General features: G+C 40.6%; 2 protein-coding genes across 5 annotated transcripts in view; both read right to left on the bottom strand.

Moving 5' to 3' along the window:
* The window catches only part of slc8a2b (solute carrier family 8 member 2b), a 40,540-nt gene extending 37,850 nt beyond the window's left edge, over positions 1–2,690 (bottom strand). For all 3 annotated transcript variants that reach the window (XM_019892713.1, XM_019892714.1, XM_019892715.1), the window contains exon 1: positions 996–2,690. The gene's annotated coding sequence lies outside the window, so the exon portion shown is untranslated. The remainder of the gene's footprint in view (positions 1–995) is intronic.
* Positions 2,691–3,682: 992 nt separating this feature from the next.
* actn4 (actinin, alpha 4) overlaps positions 3,683–26,086 on the bottom strand; it is a 47,398-nt gene continuing 24,994 nt past the window's right edge. Inside the window, exons 2-22 of one of the 2 annotated variants that reach the window (XM_019892717.1) lie at positions 22,467–22,581; positions 22,014–22,133; positions 20,669–20,755; positions 20,293–20,380; positions 18,687–18,765; positions 18,437–18,518; positions 17,464–17,549; positions 14,516–14,608; positions 14,317–14,442; positions 12,873–12,977; positions 12,641–12,788; positions 12,235–12,385; positions 11,734–11,842; positions 11,506–11,646; positions 11,248–11,430; positions 10,668–10,802; positions 10,404–10,583; positions 10,185–10,331; positions 9,186–9,266; positions 7,110–7,268; positions 3,683–6,098 (exon numbers count right to left, since the gene is read on the bottom strand). In XM_019892717.1, coding sequence (XP_019748276.1) covers positions 5,940–6,098; positions 7,110–7,268; positions 9,186–9,266; positions 10,185–10,331; positions 10,404–10,583; positions 10,668–10,802; positions 11,248–11,430; positions 11,506–11,646; positions 11,734–11,842; positions 12,235–12,385; positions 12,641–12,788; positions 12,873–12,977; positions 14,317–14,442; positions 14,516–14,608; positions 17,464–17,549; positions 18,437–18,518; positions 18,687–18,765; positions 20,293–20,380; positions 20,669–20,755; positions 22,014–22,133; positions 22,467–22,581 — 2,574 coding nt within the window. In that variant the 3' untranslated portion in view covers positions 3,683–5,939. Of the gene's footprint in view, positions 6,099–7,109; positions 7,269–9,185; positions 9,267–10,184; positions 10,332–10,403; positions 10,584–10,667; positions 10,803–11,247; positions 11,431–11,505; positions 11,647–11,733; positions 11,843–12,234; positions 12,386–12,640; positions 12,789–12,872; positions 12,978–14,316; positions 14,443–14,515; positions 14,609–16,806; positions 16,893–17,463; positions 17,550–18,436; positions 18,519–18,686; positions 18,766–20,292; positions 20,381–20,668; positions 20,756–22,013; positions 22,134–22,466; positions 22,582–26,086 lie in introns of both variants that reach the window. The other variant, XM_019892718.1, reaches the window with a different exon arrangement.

The raw sequence follows: 26,086 nt of genomic DNA, 5'->3' as shown, positions 1-26,086 counted from the left end.
CTATTTTACGACATCTCCTATACTCCCACTTTTCCTCAAAAAGTGTGCCATACCTCTAATAAATGTGGTGACTCACTTATTTGCAGGGTTTATCATCACTTGAGAATAAATGCCTTCCTTAATTACGACAACGAATTCTTCTACAACTACACGGCTACATTTTCTTAAAATAGGTGTAATATTTGCCAACTCTGTTGCTCACCAAACCAGCAGCACCGAGTGAGCCAAGTAATCTTTCTCTGTCTGTATCCATAATAGTCCACCCAAAAATACTCTAGACTCCAATTCCGCTTGACATCTATTGTAATCATACCACTAATAGTTTCACCAAAATGTGCGTCTGCCAATGTGTGGTTGAGTCAATTCACTTCCACACTATGTGATTATATTTTCCAACATTGAAACGTATTTTTTAAGTGTATTGAACTATCAATTCCTATATTTTATTCTATTGTAAATTGTTGTAATATTATATTACTGTAATGTGGTCTTGATGGTTCCCCATGTCAACTGGAGAGCAAATTGCAGGCTCATGCACGTCTGTGAGGCGCATGCGCAGAGCTGCCAGTTTTTCTAAAGGTTGATAGAAAGTGTTTGTCACTGCAGCGTAATTTATTTCCATATGAAACATGAAACTAATCATTTTACGCTGTATTTGATTGATTACGCCGCTGCCGTGGTCAATATGCAAATCGGCTGGCCTCTCATCAACTTTTACGGCTTCCTTATGAATAAAAAGGAGGCGCGGCGCTGGTGTCGGGAGCATGCGCGCTCTCGCCGGGGAAAGTGTGTGCGTGCGTGACACCGCTCCCGGGGACAACTTTGGGAACGCATGCGTGTCGTCATGCGTGGAACGGTGGACGGAAGCGTATCATCTGGAAGCTTCGTTTTGCTGACGCTTTCATTCTGACGTTGTGAGCACGAGTGCACGAGCCCGCACGTAGTACACAAGCACGACGGGCAACGCAAGTGGGGAAAAGCAATCGTGTTCTTACCTTGTGTTCTCCCCGTGAAGGTGATGGTTATGATGATGATGATGATTGTGGTGGTGATGAAGAAGGCGCAGAAGGATGTGCACCCGACGACATGTGCACCACCGCTGAGGAAGGGCAAGCATCATCATCACCAGCACCAACACGTCCCGCCTCGGCGCGACCGGCACTCCCCGCCTCCCCCCCTTTCTCTCTCTCTCTCTCTCTCTTTCTCCGCACACGCAGCGCGTGACCTCATGGGGATGAATGCAGGAGAAGGATGAAGGGCTTTGTTTACAAGCGAGGGCAACCGACGAGGAGGCAAGGAGGGAGGAGAGGAACAAGTGGAAGAAAAGGAAGGAGACAAGGTGGGAAGGAAGGTGGGCTGAAGTTTAAGGAGCTGTGTTTGCAGGGAAGACCGTCAATAGGGCCAAGAGGAGATGAAGAGACAAGGAAAGTAAAAGGAGATGGGGTATAAGGTAAGATGAGGCAAAGGGTGAAGTTCAATGAGGAGAAGGAACGAGACGCGAGGAAAGGAAAGGAGATGAGGAAAGAAAGAGAAGGCAAAAAGGCGGGAGGAAAAGGAGACAAGGAAAGGAAATGAGGAGAGGGAAGAAGTTAAAGAAGCTTTGTTGACATGGAAGGCTAGACAAGGACAAAGGACGCGAGGAAGAGGAGAAGAAAAGGGAATTTGAGTAAAGGAGACAAGCAGTCAGGAAACAAGGGCAGAAGGAAAAGATGGGGTGAGATGAAAGAAAAGGCGACAAGACGAGGAAACAAGCAAGGAGACAATTACATGAAAGGAAGGAGACAAGGTGATAAGGAAATACAGGAAACAAATGACAAAGACATGGTGAAGAAAAGGAAAGAAACAAGGAGTCTGCAGATCCTTCTTCTGCGTCTACTTGTGCCAAGCTTGCTCCTTCATTCTGGCAAGTTCAGTCCTGTTGCTTTCTGGTTGTCTGTCGCTTTAAATTGTCAGGCTGCGCAGAGTCGGTTCTGGAGTGCACTCCCACACCTGCAGCTGATGAGCAATTAACTCCGGCATGGAAGACCTCTGCTGATTTGTGACCTGATACCATTGATTATTATTATATTTTTTTTTTTACTCCCAATTTTTACAGCTAGTTCAAAGGCTGACAAGAGTGGGGAAAAACCCCCAACATTTCTGTATGTCATCCCAGGTTTCAATGTAAACTTCATGGATTTCGGGACTATTTCCGTCAATGTCAATACACTTGGGGAAATGTGGAATATCACTCAGTGGAGCACAGAGGAACCTCGGCAAGGCCCACCAACAGCACCAGTTTGTTCTTTTAGCCATCATGAATAGAACACATGATCTAACAACTCACATAATTTACCGAAAGATCTGTGGACAGTTTTGGCAGCTTTCAGGGCATTGGTAGGTTCCCTAAAGGGCCGAACTCCACACGGGTGAGGGTCCGGGACCTGAATTTTAAAGCAGCGTGCATGTATTTAAAAATCAATTTTGAGGAAATTATTTAGTGAATAGTAAAAAGTTATTTGTATACAAATTAGGGGTGTTTTTATTTGGGTTTTATGCTGCTGATTCCTCTCGTCTGAGTGAAACCGGCTGATACCAAATTCGATACGGATCACATGGATTAACTGCATATTATTAGAGCTTCTCACTAACGACTATTTTAATAATCAAAATAATAGGTTTTTTTTAATGATTGATGAAACAAATAAAATTCAATTTAAATTTCCATCCCTTTAAACAAAAACAGGACGTTATTTTAATTTGACAGTCTAGAAAAAAACATTGATTCAGTGACCGGTTTGCTCTGTAATGTGTTCAGCGTTAAGGAAATGGGGAGGTGGTGCGTCACTGCACACAAGATGGTCTCTAGTTGACTGCAGGTTGCAAAGTACAAAGCATTTTTGTGATCAGCAATGAAAGGCATTGATCGACATATGCCGATCCTGTACTTTTCCACGGAAATCAGCCGATCACCATCTGCGGCCAATCAATCTGAGCACCACTGGTACAGATGGTTGCATTGTCAAAATGAGCCATTATCTTTAAACTGTGAAAAAAGTACGATAAATACGCATACAATGTTCTAAATCCACATTTGGGGACATCTCAAGGGATGGCGCAAGAGGAGAGAGAAAATGCTTTGTATGAATTATAGATCATTCCCAGACTGCAATGTGCTTTACGATGCCATTCATCCAAACCCATCTATAATTCATGTCAATATCATTTTAAAGAATCTATACCAGGCCCACACCGGTGTGCACCTCCATAAAACTTGGGAGAATTATTAGGAAAGGTATAAATGCTTTTGGACAATCTGTCTTGGGGTGCTGAGATTGGCTTTGTGTGTGTTTAGTGGGGAATTGGTGCAGGTATTAATGGTTAAAGATTTTCAAATGCTCATAAAATGCTTGGTTACAGTCAACTAATAATACTAAAATACAATTATTCATTCGTTTATTGATTCGCTGGATCAAATCTTGTACAATCTAAACAAAATGACACTAAATTATTTGTGATGTTTTTTTGTTCCAGGAAAAACTAAGATCTTTCGGCAAAAAGGTGGTTTTAGTGCATTTTGGGGGATGTATGTGAAGTATCGTAGCAAGCATGAAGCACACACAGTATACAAGAGACTGATGACTAAATGGAAGCTGTGTGTGTGTGTTTGTGAGAGAATAAAAAAGAAGACATGAAATCCAGATTCATTTTTTGTAAGGAAACTTTATGTGTGCTTGGTGAGCGTCACTCATCATCATCATGGTTAGACAGGGGGGAAAAAAAGCCTTTTTGCAGTTTCCAGTACAGCAGATAAGGTTCCTTATTATTGAAGAGTACAAAAAAAAGTGAAAAAAAAAATCACAATTTCCAGAGTTCATTTCTCTCCTGCCAGGTGGAAAAAAAGCAAAGAAAAAAGCAAGGAGAGAGAGAAGCTTTTGGTCCTGGAGTCTTTTTGCACGCGACTTGCTGTCTTTACCCTCCCCTAATATGTGCCCCTGTTTTGGGAAAAAACAAAAAAGCAAGAAAAAAAAAATGCCATCAATTTAGACACCCCCTCCCCCAAATCATCTCATTAGTATTGCATAGATTTTTTTTTCTTTCCTTTTGGTCAATTTTTGTTATAATTGAAGACGGGTGAGAATGGAGAGATGAGAGAAAGTGGAAAGCACGGAAAAGAGACGATGGTGCTGAGGACACAGACCAGGAAGAAACTCTGCAACATTGTGCATGGATTGGCGAAAACGATAATAGCGGCAATTACTGATTGGGGCAAAACCTACCCCCCCCCCCTTTTTTTTTTGCTATTACTCGTCGTGCAAAGGAAGAAAAGCAAATATTCCTGACAGCACCCTGCACTCACTCTGGCAAATCAAGAAAAAAAAAGGGAAAAATGATTGGTCACCTTATCCAGCAACAAAGGGCATTCTGGGTAAATATGTGGTTTCATTTCTGGTTGATCGACATCCCCCCCTAAATTCCGCCCCTTCTCTCCTAGCCATTCCGGACGCCTCAGCATATAACTCTGATCTAATACACAAACATCGGCAATCAAGTGACCCCCCCCCCTCCCCTTCGGAACCCAAGTACCCCCTCGCCAAAATCGTAATAAAATAAATTTAGCATAAGTATCAAGATTAGCTCTCCTCCCTTCTTTGTCGCCCCCCCCCTCAAAAAAAAAAAGGCAGAGTGGGTGAAGTTAACAAGCGCACTTCCCCCCAACCCCTAAACATCAAGGAAGGAAGTCTAACTACTATGAGAAGCCGATGGAGCGTTTGTTCCATATCCTTGATATCCAGCTGAAGGTCCAAGTACTAGCTCTGTCCTCATTAGTAAGACCATTCAGCACACACTAGTAGAACGACTTGAGAGTGAAATTTTTGGGGGGTGGGGTTGTTTTTTTTTTTTCCAAGGAGACATAAATAAATGCTCAAATGGCTTTCAAGGGCCATCGACTAGTATGCATATTGTCCTGACTAGCAAGACGATTTGAATGACACACTCGTACGGCAACTTTTAACATAATAGTACAGCAACATGATGTGCATTTTTTTTTTGCCTCATAAGTAACGTGGCGATACTACCGGTATGCCAATGCTTTCCTACTCGTGGAAAAAAAAAAAAACATTACCAGTAAGACTGTCATACTACTAGTGCCCTGAATTGCTTAACTCGACCATGGGCTTCAAGCTAGATGATCAAGGCTATCGAATAAACACAAACACACTGCTTACTAGTAAGGCTTAATTGTTTACTAGTGGGCCAAATATGGCTCTAGTAGTAATGAAAAAAAACCAAAAACAATAAAAAGGCAGTTATTCCACAATTGTGCCCGAGATGTTGTACTTGTGCCTTGAATTGTTTTACTCGTTCGCACACCTTCGCGGTGGATTGCAAGGATATCGACTAAATGACTGATCATTATTTACTACCGGTAGTAAGGTCTAATGTAGCAAAATTGTCTATACAGTAGTTGTGGGGGGACGATACTTATAAGACACAGTCTTCTTAATGGTGTTCCAGGGCCTTCTACTAGTGCACTTACAAAGAGCGTACTAGTAAATGAACCTTTAGATAGATAAAAAACACTGAAGGAAAGCTTCACGGCTTTCCATGATTTACTTTCAGGGTTTGAGTACTCGAGGGCCCAAAGTGGCAATGCCGTGAAGAAAAAAAAAAAAAAAAAAAAAAAAAAAAAAAAAAAAAAAAGATACACACTCATTGTACGAGCGCAATGCATAGTCTTACTAGAGAGGACAAAGAGTGTATTAGTAAATGGACCTTCGGCTGGAGCCCAAGGATATCGAATAAAAGGCTTTCCATCAACTACACTTCACTCGACACACTCAAAGACTTTCAAATCGGCACACGTGGGGGTGGGGGCACCTCACAGTCAACTTAATTCCTGACTCCCCCCTTCGATTTCCCCCGATGCCCCTCCGTATTCCGTCCCCACTCGGCCTTTACAGGTCACTCTCGCCGTACAGGGCGGTGGAGAAGGACATGTAGTCGAGGGCGCCTGGGACGGCGTCGGGCCCCGAGTAGGGCGCCATCCTGGCGATGCAGTACTCAGCCTGGTCAGGCGGCAGCTCCCGCCTTAGCTCGTCGGCAGTGATGAAGTTCTGACGGGAGCAGAAATATTACGGTTGAAAGCAGAGAGCGGACCTGCACAATTTCTCACTGTCCATCTGTCTGGTAAGTGCGGTTCAAATTTGGCGGCAGACTAAACCTCTGGGTGGAGTCAGTCTTGGAACAACCATTGAAAATGTTCACAGAGATTTATGACAGCGGATATGTTCCCCACCCCCAACAATAGTCAAAAATACACAAAGAAGTAGTAATGACATATTTACTTAATCTTTTCTATAAATTTCAAAGCTTTGTGTCAAATACCAATCCATGATATGCAAGCCAGGTGCAGGTATTATTTTTGCCCACCTGAGTTCACCATCCTCATAACATCTGTGATTTGAAATGTTTGTGGCCTCACAAAGTGACGCCTGGCGAGTGATGGTTGCCTTTCGCGGATGAGAATGTAGTTGGCCGTTAACCTGCGCACGTTGAGTCCCTGCTTGCCAGTCTAAGCCGCTGCATCTGGTGTACGACTGTGCTTCTTTATTTTGTTACTGTTTGTTCAATAAAGTGATTGAAAGCGCACCAGCGGCTGCGTCTTTATTTGTCTTCAATTCCTTCTCACTCACGGCGCTAGGCGGTATCATATTAGATCACGATGTTCATCATAATTGTGCGGCAGTGTGAGACAGTTCTGCTTTGCAGTGAGTGGGTAATCTTTTTTTGTGTGTGAAATCATCCCAAACTTTGGACATTCTCTCATTTATTTCTATTTCCTCCAGGCTTGCGCTTATTTCTATACTGAGTCTGCCATAATATATGAGTGAATAAATGAATCCAGTAAAAAAAAAAAGTGTGTGTGTGTGTGTGTAGAGAGAGAGAGAGAGAGAGAGAGAGAGAGAGAGAGAGAGAGAGAGAGAAAGCTACAGTATGTAGAATTTAAAAAATCTGTGAATGAGAAATACAGTGACAGCACCGGGAAAAAAAAAGAACCCTAATATGGCGATAGACTAACAAATGTCATGGAAATTGTCTCCGGGGACTTCAGGTTTCAATCTCACCTTATCCGCGGCCAGTATCTTGAAGGAGGCGATGACCTGGTCTGCGGTGTCCGTGTCTGTTGTTTCCCGAGACATGAAGTCAATGAAGGCCTGGAAGGTGACGGTGCCTGTGTTGTTGGGGTCCACGATGCCCATGATGCGGGCAAACTCCGCGTCGCCCTGGCGGACCACAAAAAAAAGAGGTTAACCTGGAAGACACTTAACACGACACAAACACATCAAGATGAAAACTGCTGGAGAAACTCAGCGTGAGAGCACGACACAACAGGCATGCAACGTTTGCAGGCACGTACAAGACAAATGCTTTAATGTTCACTCTGCTAGAAACAGAAAACGATGAGCAGGGTGAGAAAAGACAGCGAGGTGCCTGCAGGTGAATGCCTGCAATAAGCAGCACTAACACATATACACTTATAATATACACACACGTTGACACCAGTATATGAGTCATTTTTACATGTTTACATGTGGAAATGGGTGCATTTACACCCAAACAAACAAATAAATAACTAAATAAATAAATAACGATTCTCCATACCGATTCTTGATATTTTACTAAACCTACTTACGTTTACATCTGGTATCAGTGCATTTACAACTACGGTATTTATAAGTCTGTTTACTCCCGCTGCTAATTGTGTGTTTACATCTGCTATTGGGTTGCCACAATTCGATCGACATGATTGGAAATCGGATCACGTAATTTTCAGCTGATCGGTATAGGCTGAAAGAGATTTGATTTTTCAAATTGTCTTAATACTAAAGAGCATAATATTTTAGTTCTTTACTTGAGTTGAACCACTGCTAATTTACAGCCATATAAAAAAAGTATAATTTGGGACAAATTTAGTGATAATAATGATAATATTAATAGAGACAATTTGCATGAGATGGTACAAGGTACATTTGGAAAAATATGGTACTTAAAGTTAACCATCATATTGTTATTCTGTTTTAGTACTCCAGTTATTGGACCTGCAGACACCCCGAAGAGAGGGGCGCTAAAGCCAACATTGGCATCAGTACCAGGCTGTTTCCCGTAGAAATGAGCAGAGCCCGGTAATCCTCTGCCACCATCTGTCCTGATCGCTTCTGTGGGGGGCCAGCGGGGCGGGAAATTTATAGTAGAGAAGCGACAGAAATGGTAAGATAGATGAAGAAAAAGAGTAAAGGGGAATCAAGGATAAAAAGCACAAAGAGTCAATGTTGAGAGCAACATGAACACTGACGGGAGCAACCCAAGACGACACCTGTACAAAGCAACAGAGAACCCTGGTGGACAAACGGGGACGCGACATCTCCAAGCTTGATGGCCTTCATCCTGAGGAGCCTCAGAGCAGGAAAGCCAACTAGGCACTGACCACTCAGAACCTTGTTCCGATATAATGATCTCTTTGGGCAAGATTTCAATTAGGCATGACTAAGCTGCCGATACACTTTTTCTTTTAAATTGTTTTTTCAACTGTTTTTTTTGTGCATGAAAATACTTTTTTCTTTCTCCTTTTCATGATTTTTGCTGCTGTAAATTGCTAATTTCTCCAATGTGAGACACGTATAGTTTTTTTTTTTCCCCTTCTTCTTTTCTAACTGCACATATACGAAGAGTATCAATGCATTTGTTTGGGGGGCATTATTGGAGCCACAAATGTGTATTTCAATCCACAAATATGTAAAAAGGATCCGGATCTGTATCCCCCGTCACAAACGTGTAACATGAATATACAAATGCGTGACTCACGTCACAAACGTGCCACCTTAAACTGCAAATGTATCTACTGATTTGTATGCGCAAGTGTGTAGACACCGAGCCTCTTGTTTGGCCGTATCCTCATGTGTGACTTTTGCTACAGTCCTGCCCTACACGACTCACAAAGGCGTGACTAAAGACTTGTGTGTGGCTCCGTAGCTACACACTGAGACCACAAGGTGTTGCTAGTATTCTAGGGGTTTGATGAACCAAATGTAATGACACGTCAAACTAAAATTGTCAGTTTGATCGTTAGTGATGTTGGCTTTCCTGACTTCCATGTGGCCTCCCCCCGGACTATTTCCCCCTCCGGTAGAGGGGGTTCCTACCTGCTTGTTGTTCTCCACGTCGTAGCCCAAACTGATCAAACAGGCCTTGAACTCCTCGGCCATTAGGGCCCCGCTGTGGTCCTGGGGCGAGCCATTGACAGCCAATGACAAAGCACCACGTCACGCACCAGGACCCAACCAATTCGCAACCATGGGGTGAGGGGAGATGTGCGGTGGGATGGACCATGCGGGAGGGACGATGGGAAACATGGGAGACAGACAAGGATGGTTGTTTAAACAAATGTTTCCATAGAATCACATATGGTGCTGAAATGCATGTTGTGATATCAGTATATATTTTTTTTACCATCTGAAGGACTAATAACGACATGCGATGTGATAGTGACACAAAACAAAAGACAGACATTGTGGATGGAAGAGTGACACCCCGTGTGCATCGTTTACAGTCAAACAGGGACCACTAGTGGTGATTCCTCATTCGGTTGTGAGCAAAATAATCAATTCCAACCATAAAACCTCAGAATGTTGTTGCACATCTCCGGAAAGTGTGGAAATATTCATAGTAAAACATTGACTGTCCTTCTGAGCGATACCCACCAAAAATGAACATGTTATACTCACTCGCTTGGCTCCTCTTATGGTCTGAACATGTGCATGCACATGAATATCACGCGACTGTCAGAAACTTGTCCTAACAGTGTGTATTATTACTAGTCGTTTATTTCTATTGAACAAGGTGGTGTGGTCATTGTGAATAACTGGCGAGAGAAGCAATCACAGTTGTGACACTTACATTGTGTGTCACTGTGTTCCATGGACTTTTTTGGTTGTGGATTACTTGGGAGTATCCTGAACCACTGTCAGAGGCGCTTTAATTAATGAGTGGGCATGCCTGTGCCCTTACCTTTTTTGGATCTACTCCTGTTCATTTCAATGATGCCAGGTGGCCGTTTACAACACAAATAACAGACACAAACTGATTTGGAAGAATGTAGGTAAAGTCAGTGAAGCTGTGAGGCTTGAGTTTGCATGCCTGACCTTGTCAAAGTGGTTGAAGGAGGCACGGTACTCGTACAGCTCCTCCTGGCTGATTCCCTTGGCATCACGTGTCAGGATCTGGTTCTCAATCTCGTTGATCGTTCTGGCGATGGTGGTGAGCAGCTGCTCCCAACCCACGCGGATGTGCTGCCGGAGGACGCACGGGTTAAAAAAAAACGTCTTGAAGAGTTTCAGACCCACAAAAGGCTGTGTTACTACCTCCATGGAGTAGGGTGTGTATGTATTGTCAAAGATGAGGGCCTCCTGGATGAGCTTGTGGACACCCTCCAACTGGTCGATGTTGGGCTTGTAGTCAACGATGCTGCGCTCGTACTCTTTCAGGTTGGTCAGTTGGTCCTCCAGAGTGCCGATCATCTCGATGGATATCGTGCCAATTTCCTGCCCGCCAAACATTTCCATTCATCAAATTAGCAAACGCTACCCGGCAACAATTCTGAGTGATGAGCTAACGTGTTTCAGTACCTCCATCTTGTTTTGTATCCAGGGTCCGACCACGTTGGCTTGCTCGGCAAAGTTGCGTCTCAGCTCGTCGTTGGACTGCTGCTTGCGAAGCTCCTCCTGCAGGGCCCGGTCACGCTGAGGTACCAGTTTCTCCGCCTACAGACACACAGACACGTTAATAAACACTTGAGCATGACTTCATAGCAGAAAACTTCGAGTTGGGGTTTTACACCTGTATTAACACGTGCATAAATCAGCTTTACATGTTTTCACCTGATATCAATGTATATACTAGCAGGTTTTCACCCTGTATCAATTGATAACACATTGACACCTGGTTTCGATATGTATTTACCTATAATACTGACTCGTGTTTGCCTCTTATATCAATGCATACTTTACACTAGCTGGTATATACAGACACGTAAATCCCTCCCTACTTATTCTTGTTGAGGTGGCGAAAGCCGCTGTTCTCAAGTTTCTCAATTATGATTGACACAGTAACTTAACCAGTGTGGAGAATCTCACACAATTCACTTTGTCTGTCAATCATGGCAGTTCGTAATCTATGGGATGGCATCATATACTGAACACACTTGACCTGATCCCACTTGCTGTCAATGCTCTGTGGCGTGATGGTGGTGTACTGGTTGGTTCCACTCAGCTTGATGCCATTGTGCTGGGCGATCTTCTGGACCTCACTGTGGATGGCCTGGATGGCCTCGCGCTCCTTGTTGGCTTCAGGCAGGGTAGACTTGAACTGCTCGTGGGCACGTATCAGGCTCTGAGGGAGCAAAAGATCGATTATTTTATCATCTGCTCGGTGTTTTGTTCTCTCTGTCGAGTTCCGGACATGTACCTGGATCTCTTCAATGTTGTGGACAATAAACATGTCCTGTAGGTCCTCCATGGCCCCCTCCATCCAGTTGTTGAAGGGTGCTGCCCGTTTGGCATACTCCAGGTAAAGCTCATCGATGGACTCCAGCAGTTTCTCAGTTTTCTGAGGGGGTGGACGAGTAAACGTGTGAGTCCAAGAGGGTCTTCAAGTACTGTATAGACTCTGGTGACCACGTCAGAGCTCTCAAACCTGAAGTGAGTCCCTGCGCCTCTGGGTGAGTTCTCCAAGACTGTCCCACTGCATGCAGATTTTCTCACAGCGAGCATTGACATTGGGGGCATCATAGTAGTCCAGCTCACTGCAAGACAACATGGGATGCTTAATGTGACGAAAACCAAAGCATATTAGATTGGAGGGCTGAGAGCTATGGCCTTAACGTAATTTTTTATTTTTTGTTTATAATGTTAATGCTTCTAGCTTAGAGCTAATTAAAACGTCAAATGCTCCACCTCAAGAATATGACAAAAGAATCCAAATTATTTCTAGGACAGAAATGAAGGAGCAACAGGCCTTCCGCAAAGTATCTTCCTACATTATGTGTTTAAGGAACCTGAATAATATACCAGTTACACTTTTTGAATTGAACAACAAATTGAACAACTAGGATGTATAATAGAGTAACATTTATAGATGTAAAAAAGTTTGAAGAAAACATTCAATCAGCAAATCTAAAATGCCTCCTTCACATACTTGAGTTCCTGCGCGATGGCAGCGATCTGCTCCACTCGGTCCTGATGGGCGGCCAGGTCGCTGTCGAAGGCCTCGTGTTTGCGGAGCAGCGCCTTTACTTCAGACAGCGAGGCCGTCTCATAGTCTCTCTGAGTCAGCATGGCTTCCTTGCCTATACATCATACACAACGTGAACTCAAGAATTTCTGTTAAACTAGTTTGTAGACTAACACATCCAATTGTTTGTAGTGTTGTGTTGTACACAGTACGTCCGATAATTACTCGACTTGATTTCTGTTTTTCAGTTGGTTAAATTGGCATGTGAGTCAGCGATAACAGTGCCAACTGTTGCTTTGACTCAGAATGAACAGGTACTGTTTTGCTTTGGTCATTCCTTGTAGGGGCCAAGAGTAGTCTTTGGATTTACCGCTGGTCCAGGATTCGTGGATGGAGGCCTTCTGGCGGAACTTTTCAGCCAGGTGGTCTAATCTCTCCAGACGTCTGATCTCATTGAGGAGCCACTCCTCATAACCCTTCTCTGCACCCTCCAGACAGTGCCATGCCCTGTTGATATCCTGAATATGAGGGACAGAGAAGTAATCATCAAAAATTCCCAGTACACGACATCAAGGTTTTGTGATTTGAATGTGTGTACTTACAGCCACCATGTGTCCCTCTGACGGCATGAAGGCAGGTCTGCCACCGAGTCTGAGTTTGGTCTGTAGCGTGTTGAAGTTGATCTCCAACTGACATTTCTCCTGGACCTGCGGGACCAACATTTGTATTTCTTAGTGGTAAGAACGCAAATATGAACCAAGTAACTGGTAGCACTAAAGTGAAGAGGTGGACTTGCAGAATCCAAAGTCATATTTAAAGCACATTAAAGAATTACACAAAGCATCAAAGCAAAAAAAAAAACCCCCCAAAAAAACTAACAAAAAATAAAGTGCTACATGGCCATTACATAACATCGGCAGGCTACATAACATATAGATTGGGGTAATATTTATTGAAGATGTATGGATATGAAGATCAGGAATGCAGTTCCTGGAGAATGGAGATAATCCCGATCAAATTTGACGAAATAATTTCTTAGCAATGCATACTAGCACTTATTAGACAGGAATGGAATTAAAACTGCTTATTTCCCATAACACAACCTTTACGACTGCAAATTTTTATACTGATATCCCAACAGAAACTTTAATAAAGCAAATTTTTACATTTCACTTGTAAAACTTTGTAATCAGTATTTTATTTTGGAATCCATTTTGTCCCTGAAAGTGTCGCATGATTTCAAAGTAATTCTGACCAATCGGTAGCAGTCTTCTGGCGTTAGTCTAGCAACAAGTATGTTTTGTTTACATCACAAGGAATTGTATTGTAGCTTCTTGTCTTATAATGATGTAGATTTAAATTAAATCAGAGGCTGCAGAAAGCCCCAGTCTTTCCATTGATACCACACACGATAAGGTTTTCCTAGTAGCCATTTCGTTTCATCCACTTTTATCGCGCCACCCTCGAAAGAAAAGTATGTTTTGAAGGGATGATGAAGGTATTTACTCATTTTTTTCTGGTGTATGAATCAAATATAAGGAAATCGATCATTTTCACATAGTTGATACTATTTGGGCGCTTGAGTGATTAATTAATCTGTGGTGTGAGGTTTGTTAGGAGTGAAGAAAAAAAGATTATTGAGTGAAGTAATATGTGTTCAGTTATTTTTAAAAAATATCTAATGTGATGTGCGGATGCGGTGTGTTGAGTGATTTTTAAAATAAAACTATCCTGTGGTGTTAGGATAAAAAAGAAAAAAACAATTAGCAATTATCCTGTAGGGGGGAAAATATCCTTAATTATATACTGCATTTTGTTTTTAAGATGAAAAAAAAAATCCTGTGGTGTAGAGGTACGTTAAAGGTGATTAAAAAAAGATTATCCTGAGCAATTAGAGTTGTGTGGTGTGTGTTTTGATCGCTTATTCTGTGGTGCCAGGAGTTTTCAGTGATAGGAAGCAGTGACTCCATGTGGTCGAGAAAAGAGCACGGTAGCTACACAGTATATCATTTAACAAGTTAGCTCCACAGGGAAATGGAGAAGAACCTTTGGTGGCTTGTGGACGCGGCGGTAGTCCCGGAAGTCTTCCAGCTTCTGCTGCATCTCAGACATGGTCTTCTCCGGATTTCTGTTCTCCAGCCAGGGAATGGTGCGACGGATCCACTCCAGCAGCTGTGCGAGGGGAGGATGGAATCATCAACAGGAATAATGTAGGACTAGCGAGTCATGTCTTGTTTGTACGTACATCACTGGCCAGTTTCTCGTACTCCTGCATCAAGTGCTCGTTCTCCTGGTTGACCGCCAGTACTTTGCAGATTCGATTGGCAGCGGTCTCAGCCTATGAAGAGCAAACACAAGCCGGTGAGAGATGCTAGCAATACCTAGCCAGGCATTACTGTAGCTGATTCCCAATGCAATTGGTTAAATGCAATTGTTTTTTTTTTTTTTTTTTAGTTCATGCATTTTTTAAATTCATTGATCTAATTACATAACTGCTCAATTGAGTTTTTGTGAATACAATTTTAAAATGTATAATTTAATAACATTTTAAATCAATTCAATTGTCATAAATTACAAAAAATACAATTTTAAGTTGTAAATACTAATACTTTCACAAATTAATTTATTTTAAAATTAACATATTAGTAAAACAAACTATTTTACACAATAAAATCACTAAAAGTTCAACTTGCATGTGCAATTAAACACATGCATTAAGTATTTACCTATTTTACCAAAGCATACATTAAATGGTTTTGTAAAATTGTTTATTTTACCATTTGTTTGGTAAACATTTTATTCAATACAATAATTATGTTTGAAATCTATATGTAAAATGCCTTATTACACTGATATAGTAATAATAGTTACAAATGGATTAAAATGCTACTGACAAATGTAATTGTGTTAAACGTATTACTTTCATTTTTTTTAAAGTATAATGAGTTCTACTATGATAATGATTTTCTCATTACACTAAGCTCATATGTTAGTTTTTTTTTTCCTTTTACCTCATGAAAAAAATTTTGTGGCCCTTTTTTAAAAAAAAAACGTGCTCAGATGTGTCAAGTCATTGGCGTGAACACACACGAGCAATGATTGGGTTCTAAATTTCATTGCAAAAAAAAAAAAAAATTCACACGTGTTTTAGGGGGGAAAAGTGTGGAAACAAACGGCCGTGTATTTAAAAAAAAATAAAAAAACAGCAGCATCGTTTGGATGGTTACAACATGCAAGAAGCTGCTGGCAGTTAGTTTCATGTGCCTCAATCACACACACTGTGCTTATAAAAAAACACCATGCGTCTCAAGTGGGTCCATACATCAAGTATATCAGGTTCAAATGGTGCTGAAGTCCAGCGGGTCCTACGACATTAACTACTGGACTGCAGGAATACAAAAACAACACATTTGGCAAGTGAATTCAACACTGAATGCTGAATCAATTTTTGAATTAGTTTTAAGGTTTTCAGTAACAAAATGATTTTAACGTAAGAAAAAAAAAATGGATAATACACAGACAATAATAAGATATGTGGAATTGTGGAATTAAAACAGCAACTGAGACAAAGTGGAAAGCTATTGACTCATGTTTCGAAAAGAAATCAACACTTCCCAAAGTCACACACTAAAGTTTTCTGTCTCTTAAGAAACTAGGAGGCAAATTGGATATACAGCGCAAGGGGTGTAAAGGTACCTATATTCAGATTTTTCAGCAATTCACAAAAATGGATTGCTATGATAATGACTGATTCACATCATTGGATGTTCCCAAAAAAAAAAAAAAAAACGAAACAAAGGCAACTGTGACAACGCTGTAAATGTGACTTTAGGAAGGTAAGGGTGGACAGAGATTTTTTTTTCTCTTTTTAGAGAAACAGAGTCAGCATTTTAAAGCAGTGAAGCCTGTTTGGAGAGTTCCCATCAAGACACCGAAACTCGCTATTTCAGTTAAGCCAATATCAAAGCGAAAATATATGTACATAGCTTCCTTTTCATCGGGTTGCTATTCTTTCCTTGCAAATATCTCATGTTATAATATGGGCACCTGCGGCTTATAGACAGACGCAGCTTGTGTGTGTACAAAATGGTTTTTCCTTTAAAAATGTAGTGGGTGCGGCTTATAATCAGGTGCGCTCTATAGTCCGGAAATTACGGTAAGTAGCTGCATCCGGAGAGAAGCAGAAAAATACTTTCACTTTCAATTTTGATGTGCATTCAAGGGCTGCCACAAAATAGGATATCTCAAAAACAAACCAAATGAATAAATTAAAAAGTATCATGAATTAACCCTAACAACGACACCAAGATTCCACCAATGGCACAAAAGTGATAATTTTATTACTTTGGCCTGAGCACAAAAACTGCGAATATGCAAAAATTTCATCAAATAACAGAAGCTAGGTTTCATACCCCCCACAAAAAATAAAACAACTGAATTCGTAAATGCCCAACTGTGAATATGCGAGTCATCACTGTGCACGTACACTGTATATGATGGGAACTCTCAGTTTTAGGGCGTGTTGAATGCATGTACCTTCTGCGCGCCAGAGAAGGCGTGATAGAAGCAGGACACATAGGTCATAATGGCCTTCTCGTCAGGCCTCAGCGTGCCCACGATGTCTGCCCGACAGCCGAAGCAAAGGATGAAATAAAAAGAGAGAGAATAAGAACAGAGAGTGAAGCCCAAGCAACCCCAAAGCAACTTTGGAATGGACGGGGAGGACGGCTGCGGCTCCACCTGAAAGTGACGCTAATTCACCGATGGAGTGTCACAGCTCACATTTGGACACAAATGCAACAATCTATGCATTTACTCATGAAACCCATACAGGTGAAAGTGCTCGCAAATTATGACTAAAATAAAAACTAAAAGTCAAGATTCTTGACCTCATCTACGTTTCCTCCCCCCTCTTAAGGAACTTTTATAAAAATGTTTCTACTTGTTATTGCACTTTCACCAGGTGACTTCCATTGACTGTAGGATAGAGATTGCTGCTCATTTGTGTCCCAACACATCCTTTTGCTATGCGGGGCCGGAACTGAGAGAGCTGTGAAAGAAAGCGAGGCCATGCCAGATGAGGGGGAGCGGTAGCGGGGCGCTTGTTAGTATAATATATATAAATAAAGAAACATTTGTTTTAAAAGGAGTTGGGGGCAGGGGGGTGACAAAGGGGCTGTTGACATGGGGTACCTTCTGAGCTCCAGAGAAGGCATGGTAGAAACTGGACACATAAGTCATTATGGCTTTCTCATCTGGACGAGCAGTGTTCACAATGTCTATTGAAGGGGAGGTTATGAAGACGTGATTAAACATGGACGCACATGTATGACACACGTACACGCATGCTCGCACAGGAGACCAGAATGATGGACAACATAATGCACAGGCAGCAAAATAGATACATTATTATGTTGATAACAAATGATGTGTACACAAAAAAAGCATGCTAGAGATGGATACTGCTGGTATGAACGCTCTTTGTCATTAACCACCCACTCTGAAACCCTAACCCTGGCTTGTATCATCAACCGTAAACCCATCTTGAAACCATATTTTCAGACCCGAAACCAAGAGCAACACCCTCACTCTGGATTGAAACCTTAAAAATAAAGCCCCAACCCAGGTTTGAAAACCTATGCTGAAACACGAACCTAACACTCTGATGGCCTTTTGAAATCATATTTTGAAAGCTCAACCAGGCGTGAAAAAACCCTTGTTTGAGACCCCAACACTTGCTTGAAATCCCGCCTTGAAAATACAAACCTACTATAAACTCCAACCCTTGTTTTGAACCTTAACCCTGGCTTGAAGAATTAAATTTGAAACCCCAACTTGACAACTGAGTCTGAAACCGTAGCCGGTATTTATCCCCTGAGATAAACCCCAAAAATAAGGTTTGAAACTCTACTATGAAACCCTAACCCTTATGTGAAATCCTAACAGTTTGAAATCCATCATTTGAAACCCTAACCCTGGCTTGAAACCCTACTTTGAAAGCCTGTACCAAGCTTCGCTGTCAAAGCACTCTTTAGTTACGTATATTTCAGTAATACAGAACAACATAGCAATAAGAAGACAGTCAATAAAAAAAAAGTATTAACCATCTGTATAGGAACGCCGAACACAAACAACTAACACATAGATGGACACAAATGAGGTATACCTTCTGCGTCCAACATTTTGGGGATGTCCAAGTACTTCTCGGCCACCTCGAAGGCATTGTTCAGATTGGTCACTGCGTCATCCTACGTTATCAGTCACAGACGGATAGTCACAAAGCAAAGAGCTAAAGTTAGACAACCAGCAACGCGTTTGCAATCCTGCTGAATGAATTTCAGGACAATGTTCATTATTAGTCTATACTTGACATCTCTCCACTTTGGTAGAGATGGTTCACACACGGTGTCGGTCACCTTTCTGAGCTTGTCGTAGTCAATGAGCTCTGGTCTGTGTCTGTGGATCAGAGCGTTGAAGGCGAGGCCGTCCTTCCAGCTGCAACACGCACACACACACACCAGTTACACTAGTACCACAATGTGTGTCACTATGTTGCAACACACTTAGATGATGGTAACGAACATTAGAGAACTGATTCCCAACCAGTGTCCTGCAAGAGATTATCAAGTGTGCTGGGGAAATGATCCCATTTCATTTAATTGGTCCAAAAATCCTTTATTTAAATGCATCTTTGGCCATCCAAGTGTGCAAACGATATACAGAGACCCGTTAATCTCATTATTTCAGTGTAGACTTTTTAGAATTTTTTTTTTTTTTTTTGGGTGTCTGTCGTGAGCTTTTTCCAAAGTAAAATATGAGCCTTGGCTCAAAGGTGGCGAAACACTGAGTTTGAGGACAGCCATTTGTAACACCTGCTACCAGTATGACACTCTGTCGAATCCATGTGATTCAATATAGTGAACTTTAGTGCCCCCCACTATGTCGCGGGATTCTTACGATTATTTTCATAGATTTTTACTGTATGCAGACAAGTCTGATTTCAGAGTTGCGCGCCGTCAGTTAAGTACCAAAAATTCAGCATAATTAAGAGCAAAAAGAAGAGGTAGAGAAGATCTTCAAGTAAACTCCAGTTTCCATAACAGTCATTGGTCCCACAGAGCAGCGAGAATATGTGCTTGCGAGGATTGCTGTGTGCTGTCTTCATTTTTTGTTGCTGCTCTATGTTAGTTAAAGTCGCAGTTGCTTAAATGTTTCTAACATCTATGCTAATTTTCACTGCATATTCATGTTTGGAACCCGACGAATCACCGATTTGAAGTCTTATTTTTTTGGGGTCATTTGTTTTTTATTTGGGGGACACCAATCCCTGTTTTTCACTGAAAATATTTATTGGCTGAATTTCCACAGAGCATTTATTGAAGAATTTCAATGGGTTACATTTTTCTCCCTGTATATTTATGTACTGTATATGTTCGTATTAAACAAACAGACGAGAACGTTTGAACATTTTGAGTTTGAAATATATCGTTAAATTCTCTTTTATGAGTCTAGTTTACAGTAAACTACAACTGAGAGTGACGCACAGATTGAAGCTAGCACACATTGCCTTTTATTTTGCAGAACTGTGCGAGCCAGAGAATCTTCTTTTTGTTCCCTTCATGTAATGTTTAAAAATAGGCTGCCATTTCTGGAGAGCACAGCAACATGAGTGAGAAAAGGTCCTGAAAAGTACTTTACAAATTGTATTTTCATACATTTAAATGTTTTTAAGACGTGCACTAGGGGAAAAACTGAAACATTTTTCTTGATGTCGCAGATTTCCATCTAGTAAGGATCTGCAACAACATATCCCCATAATAGAAATGTTTTTCTGTCCCATTGTGCAAACATTTCCACCAGAGGGAGTTCTTGTTACAGATTTGAATAAGAAAAAGAATGTGGGATCAAAGAGAAAAATACACTACTTGAATACCAGCTGTGCTTGTGTTCAGCAGCCCAGTTTATTTTGCACTGTGTGTGTGTGTGTGTGTGTGTGTGTGTGTGTGTGTGTCCGTGTGTTACCTAATGTGGAAGTTCTGCACATTGACATTCTTGTAGGGAGCGGTCTTCCTCTGGCACCACAACAGAAGACCCTCCTTAGCCGACGTCTCTGTGAGGATGATAAGACAGAAGAAGAAGCAGAGGATTAACTTTCTCTTGATGGGAACAAATGGTTTGGAAATATCATATGAGACCTGAACCATTTTAACCAGCCATCAGATGAAAGCAGAAACGTGCGATTTTATGTTGAAATACAACACAGCACATCTTTTTTTTTTTTTTTCCTGGTGCATGATAAGACATTTTATTTTGTCTTGTATCTCGTGAAACAAGAAATTTTCTAAATTACTCATGTGAATATCAATTGGTGTTCATAGTGGAAATGTTTCGAGAAAACCTTCAACAGAGATGTCCTGGATGGCAAAGCGGAGGATGATGGTCCAGATCATTCCCAGTGTCATCTTAGCGTTTCCATCCACAATTTCTGTAGGCAAAAAAAACCCACACACATCATTTATTTGTCGATTAAGTCAATGTGGAATGTAGTGGACTTCAAAGGTCATCAGACTGCAGCACAGACTCTTCCTTTGTCTGAATATTTGTGTTCAAAATGGTAATGAGAACAATTAATATCAGATCACATATTTGAAAATGATGTAGCATCTATAGAGTATATATTGTGTTACACGAAAAATAACGTTATAAATGAAATAATTTAAATTAGCTTAGTACATAAAATCATTTGTGTAAACAAAAATAAATAAATAAATAAACAGCGTTTAATTAATAGAAGCGCAGTAGCTTAATTTTTGTATTACACTATGTTTTGGTTTTGTTTGTTTTTCGTAGCGAGGTAGGTAGTGTAACACGAACACACCCACAGACACACCTCCTTCACTGCGCACAGCTCTCCTGCGGGCAGAGACACAACGGTGGGTTTCTCTTCATAGCTTGCTTCGAAGGCGAGGCAAGCCGAAAGATACTCGGAAATAAGTCTGCCTTGTCTGATATAAAGAAGTCTTGCTAAACAGCATCTTTAGAGACTTGAGAAAGCTCCATATGACATAACCTCAAATAGAAGTTTAACACATGTAAATTAATTGGTGACACGCAGGCTTGTTCCCCACTGGTTGCATTGAACAATGTCAAAAAATCAATAGTGTTGTTTCTTGATGAGGGAAGTCAATCACATACCACATAAGATTTATATGTTAATTTAGTATTATATACTGAATGATAAAACAAATGTAAATATTGAATATGACATGATCAAATATATAAATAAATGCAAGAAAAACAAAATAGTCTGCTATATGTCTAAAAATTATTAATAGATGCATTTAATTTTAAATTGCATTTAAAAAGTGGAATTGATCAATAGTTTTACATCTCTGGCAAAAATTTTAATCATCAAGCAGGTATGTTTGAACTATACAATAGAAATGTAGAGAATGTAAAGAATGTATGAAGGTGTGACACATTTCCATTTCTTGACGTCATCTTTTACACTGTCAAAAGCATGCATGTGGTCAGGCTAGAATTCCTCACATGGCTTAAATACACAAGATGACACAGATTATTTGGCATTGACTTATCAATGTAGGCTGTGATGTTTTGATGAAGCAGTATGTGGTTCCACACCCTGTTCCAAATAACCTATTGCAAATTTATATGTATTGTGTGTGTGTGTGTGTGTGTGTGTGTGTGTGTGTGAGTGTGTGTATATATGCGTGTCTACTGACCCTCTGCGCCAATGGAGACCAGTTTGACTCCCTTGCTGGCAATGAAGTCCAGAGCTTTGTTGACGTTGTTGATCTTGTGAACCCTCATCTTGCCTCGCTCTGGCTTGGGTAATCGCTCACCTAAACATACGCCAGACAAATAGGTATATAAATATTATAATAATACATTATGTTTGTGATTCTGTGCTGTTTACAGAGTTGGTAGACTAAGTTGCTCCCAAAAAAAAAAAAAAAAAAAAAAAACACCGGTCAAGCCGTGAGAAAAATACATTCACTGGTTTTCAAACCCTAATTCAGTTTTAATTTGAACTCTTTACCCTGGCTTTTAAACCTTATCATAAAAGCTTTTGTACTCCACGACGCAATTGAGTGGCAAGAAATGTACTTCCACCTTCCTTAGTGCTAAACATTGTATGCCGACAAATGGGAATAACTTGAATCAATCAGGCCTACCTGAGATGACCTCCAGAAGCAGCATGAGTTTGAGTCCATCCCTGAAGTCCTCCTCGATGTTTTCAATTTGTGTACCGGCCTTGCGCAGGTGGGAGTTGCACCACGCTGTGAACGTCTGTATGAGGACAAACAAAAACGTACACAATTCAGGAATGTACGATGCGCAGCTTTCCCTTGCACAACATTAACAGCCCCTCGTCCTGTTCGACCCGTATTAAATGTAAGAATTTACGAATTCCAAATTAATCACCTTTTTTTTGGGCTGAGAAATCCAGAAATGCACTAATTTTTACAACCGCATGTCTGGTCAAAATGTTTTAAGCAGTCTTAAACACGATTCTCCAAAACAAACTCAGGGGCTCACCTCAAAAAGTTAGCGGGGAAAAAAATACAAACCAGCCCTGCCACAAACTTCACCAATTGACATTAGATAAGTTGGATTTGTCCACCATGACAGGATGAAAACCAAGAGTTTAAAGTACACGTAAAAAGTTGAATAGGAAGGTGGACATTTTAGGTTGAAGCATCCAATCATAGGTCAACACGGCTTTTTATGCTACCCTAAGTGTCAACCATGCCCGATATCAAACAGAAAGTCATTTTGGTTAGAAGCAGCTAGTGAAAGTCAATTCGGCCATTCTAACCAGAAGATAAATAATAATAATAATAATAATAATGACAATAATAATAATAATAATAATAATAATGCTGCCATCGGTTTCACCGATGGACACCAAATTGGGAAGACCTGTGTATCATAGCAGGATGCACAAATAAGTCTCCACAACCCATGCATGAAATTGAACAGGAAATAGACCATTTTGGTTTCAGCAGGTATTTAGAGTGAATTTCGGAGCTCTTATACAGTACCTTGATTTATTTATATTAATTCATCAAAAGGCGCATAGAAGCAGGTATTTTTGGCAGATGGGAGATGCGAAATGGTCATGCTTTTTTTCTTTGCCTGCGCCCTCTGATGTGGGCGAAACATGGCTACGTTTTACAATTCGGGAGATTCACAAGTTTGAAAAAAAAAATGCCCCTGATACCAACTTCACCAGGCAACTTGAAATTGGGTGAACATGTGTACGGAAACAGGATGCAGAGGAAAACCTCCCAAGAATCCATTCATGATATTTGACAGGAAGACGGCCATTTTGGTTTGAAGCAGCCATTTGAGGGTGAATTATATACAGAGTAAATTGACCAGCAATGACAAAAACGGCTCAAAACATGGGGCAGACATAATTAATGAACAGTTGTTTGCAATTTTGCTTAATTTGAAAGGAAATGTAACAGATATCCATTATTTTAAAAAAAAAAAAAAAACGTGAGCAGTTAAGAGTAATTACACAAAATATTGAATGAATAGTGATTTATTTCATTGTGAATGCATTTATTGTTGGCTTTGTAGACTCACTGATGGTTTGATGTAGCAAAAAAACCCCCAACAAAAAACAAACATAACTGCAGAGTTTAAAAAGCTATTGAGTAGACAGGAAGCGAGGTCAGGAAGCACTGTGGGTGACAGGAAGTGGATGTTGGAGCCTCAAAACGGTGGCTTTCAAACACGTATTGTTTGGCTTCACATAAACATTCCTCTTTTTGGTACATTTTCATCTTGAAAACAAGTGAAGATTTATGTTTACTTGGTACTGTTTTTCGCTTTTTTTTTTTTTTTAACCAAAAATGCAAGTGAAAACAACCACAATTTGAAAGCACCTTACTGAAACCAGAATTTGAAAGGCTAGTCTGGGCATACTAACCCTAGTTTGAAATCCTAATCCTCATTTTTAAACTCTCATCTTGGAAGCAAATTGAGATTTACAGCCGGTTAATGTTATTGTCATCAGTTTCCACTGCAAGGTTGCTCATGAAAAATATCTATAATCCAGCCTGATATTGGAGCACATTCCCACACTCATGTCAAATTAATCCTGACAGAAACTCTGACTAAACATCTGTGATACTTGTGATGAATTCCAAAACACAAACGAACGCAGTGACAAATCATGAACAGACGTGTGTGTGTGTGTGTGTGTGTGTGTGTGTGTGTGTGTGTGTGTGTCGGGGGTGCTCATGGCCTGGGACTTTGGAATTTGCCATTCGTCGCTTCTGGGCTGCAGGCATTCCCGGAAAAATAGGATGTTGTAAATTAGCTGTAGATATACAGATGGACAAGTCAAGTTATTTTATACATATATGGATTCCTACTATTGCCACGGCCTGAAACGTCTCATTTTTTGACGACATTTTGGCAGGCAATCATGCATACAATTACCCCCACCTCACCACTGGGTTGCAAAACATAATTGTGTGCTCCTGGTGGTTCCGCCCCGGTTTTTAGCAGCCCACCGCAATGGATGGCACAAAGCTTGCATTGAGGGAGGCGGATAATGGCACCCTTCAGCTGTCCGCCCAATAAACGAGAGGGTGGGAGTGGAGGCTGAGGGGGATATACATTTCACATAAACAAGCAGACAAATTGGTGGGTAGGAGCGGGACAACAATGTCCCCTTCTAGCACATGCATGCTTCAATGCAGCAGGAAGTGGTGCTGCAATGACAGGAAGTTGCTGCTTAGTTAAGAATTTGAGCACCATTATTGGAGCGCTTGTCAACACACAGAAAGTGCACATTAAAACAGAAGTGTTTTAAGTATATATTTCAGTACGAGTGATACTTGTGGTTGGTTGAAGGAAAAAAAAATCAAGCTAAATAACCAGTCATAATTGATTTGAATTAAATACATATATTTTTCACAAATAGATGTTTTAAAATGTATATAGTATTTCCAAATGTATTAAATGTAAAAAAAAATCCATTCATTCCATTCCATTACGGGGGTAAAAATGTAATTCAACATCAATTTTAAAAACTATATTTCAAACAAGTTGAATTTTTTGTAAGTTTTTCCAAACTTAAAAACACATTTGAAAAATTACATTTCCAAATTAATACAATGCTAATTCCAATTAAAACAAATCCACCTCAGCATTTTATTTAGAAATAAATAAATATGGCAAATGTAAGTAAAAACAAACAATACAATGCTAATTCCAATTAAAACAAATCCACCTCCGCATTTTATTTAAAAATAAATAAATATGGCAAATGTACCGGTAAGTAAAAACAAACGCTTCGTTAAAAAATTAACTGTGTATTTGTTTCAATGAATCTACCCCGATGCTTATTTCATTACTCAAGTTGCTATCTTGCTATACGACGGCATACTCATCACTGACATGTTAGCATTTGATCCAATGTCATAATTGCACTTGCCATCAAAGCAAAATGTACCAAACTGCATTTAGTTGTGATAGCAGGGAGGAAGTGTGCTTGTATTCCGCAATCATAGGGTGTGGCACAACTTTGTGAGCGGTGTTTCATTTGCTTTAATGCACTACTTGAGAGCCGTTAAACCTGCCCAGGCGGCCTATCAACTCAAATTATTTTTTTGTTTCATTTTGAAGGATCACATTCTAGTTGTGGATGTGATTTTTTTTTTCTGATTGTTGGGATGAAAGAAGAAAAAAGTGTGTGTGAAAGGACACTGTTGCCATGGCAACTTGTTGCTGAGAAGGAAGAGTGGCTCGTTGTGCTTGCAACCATAATCAGCGG

This window comes from Hippocampus comes, unplaced genomic scaffold (assembly GCF_001891065.2).
Source record: "Hippocampus comes isolate QL1 unplaced genomic scaffold, H_comes_QL1_v1.1 scaffold72, whole genome shotgun sequence".
In the NCBI taxonomy this organism is placed as follows: Eukaryota; Metazoa; Chordata; class Actinopteri; order Syngnathiformes; family Syngnathidae; genus Hippocampus; species Hippocampus comes.
Note: the sequence above shows the minus strand (reverse complement) of the source record. Positions and strands in the feature narration are given on the sequence as shown.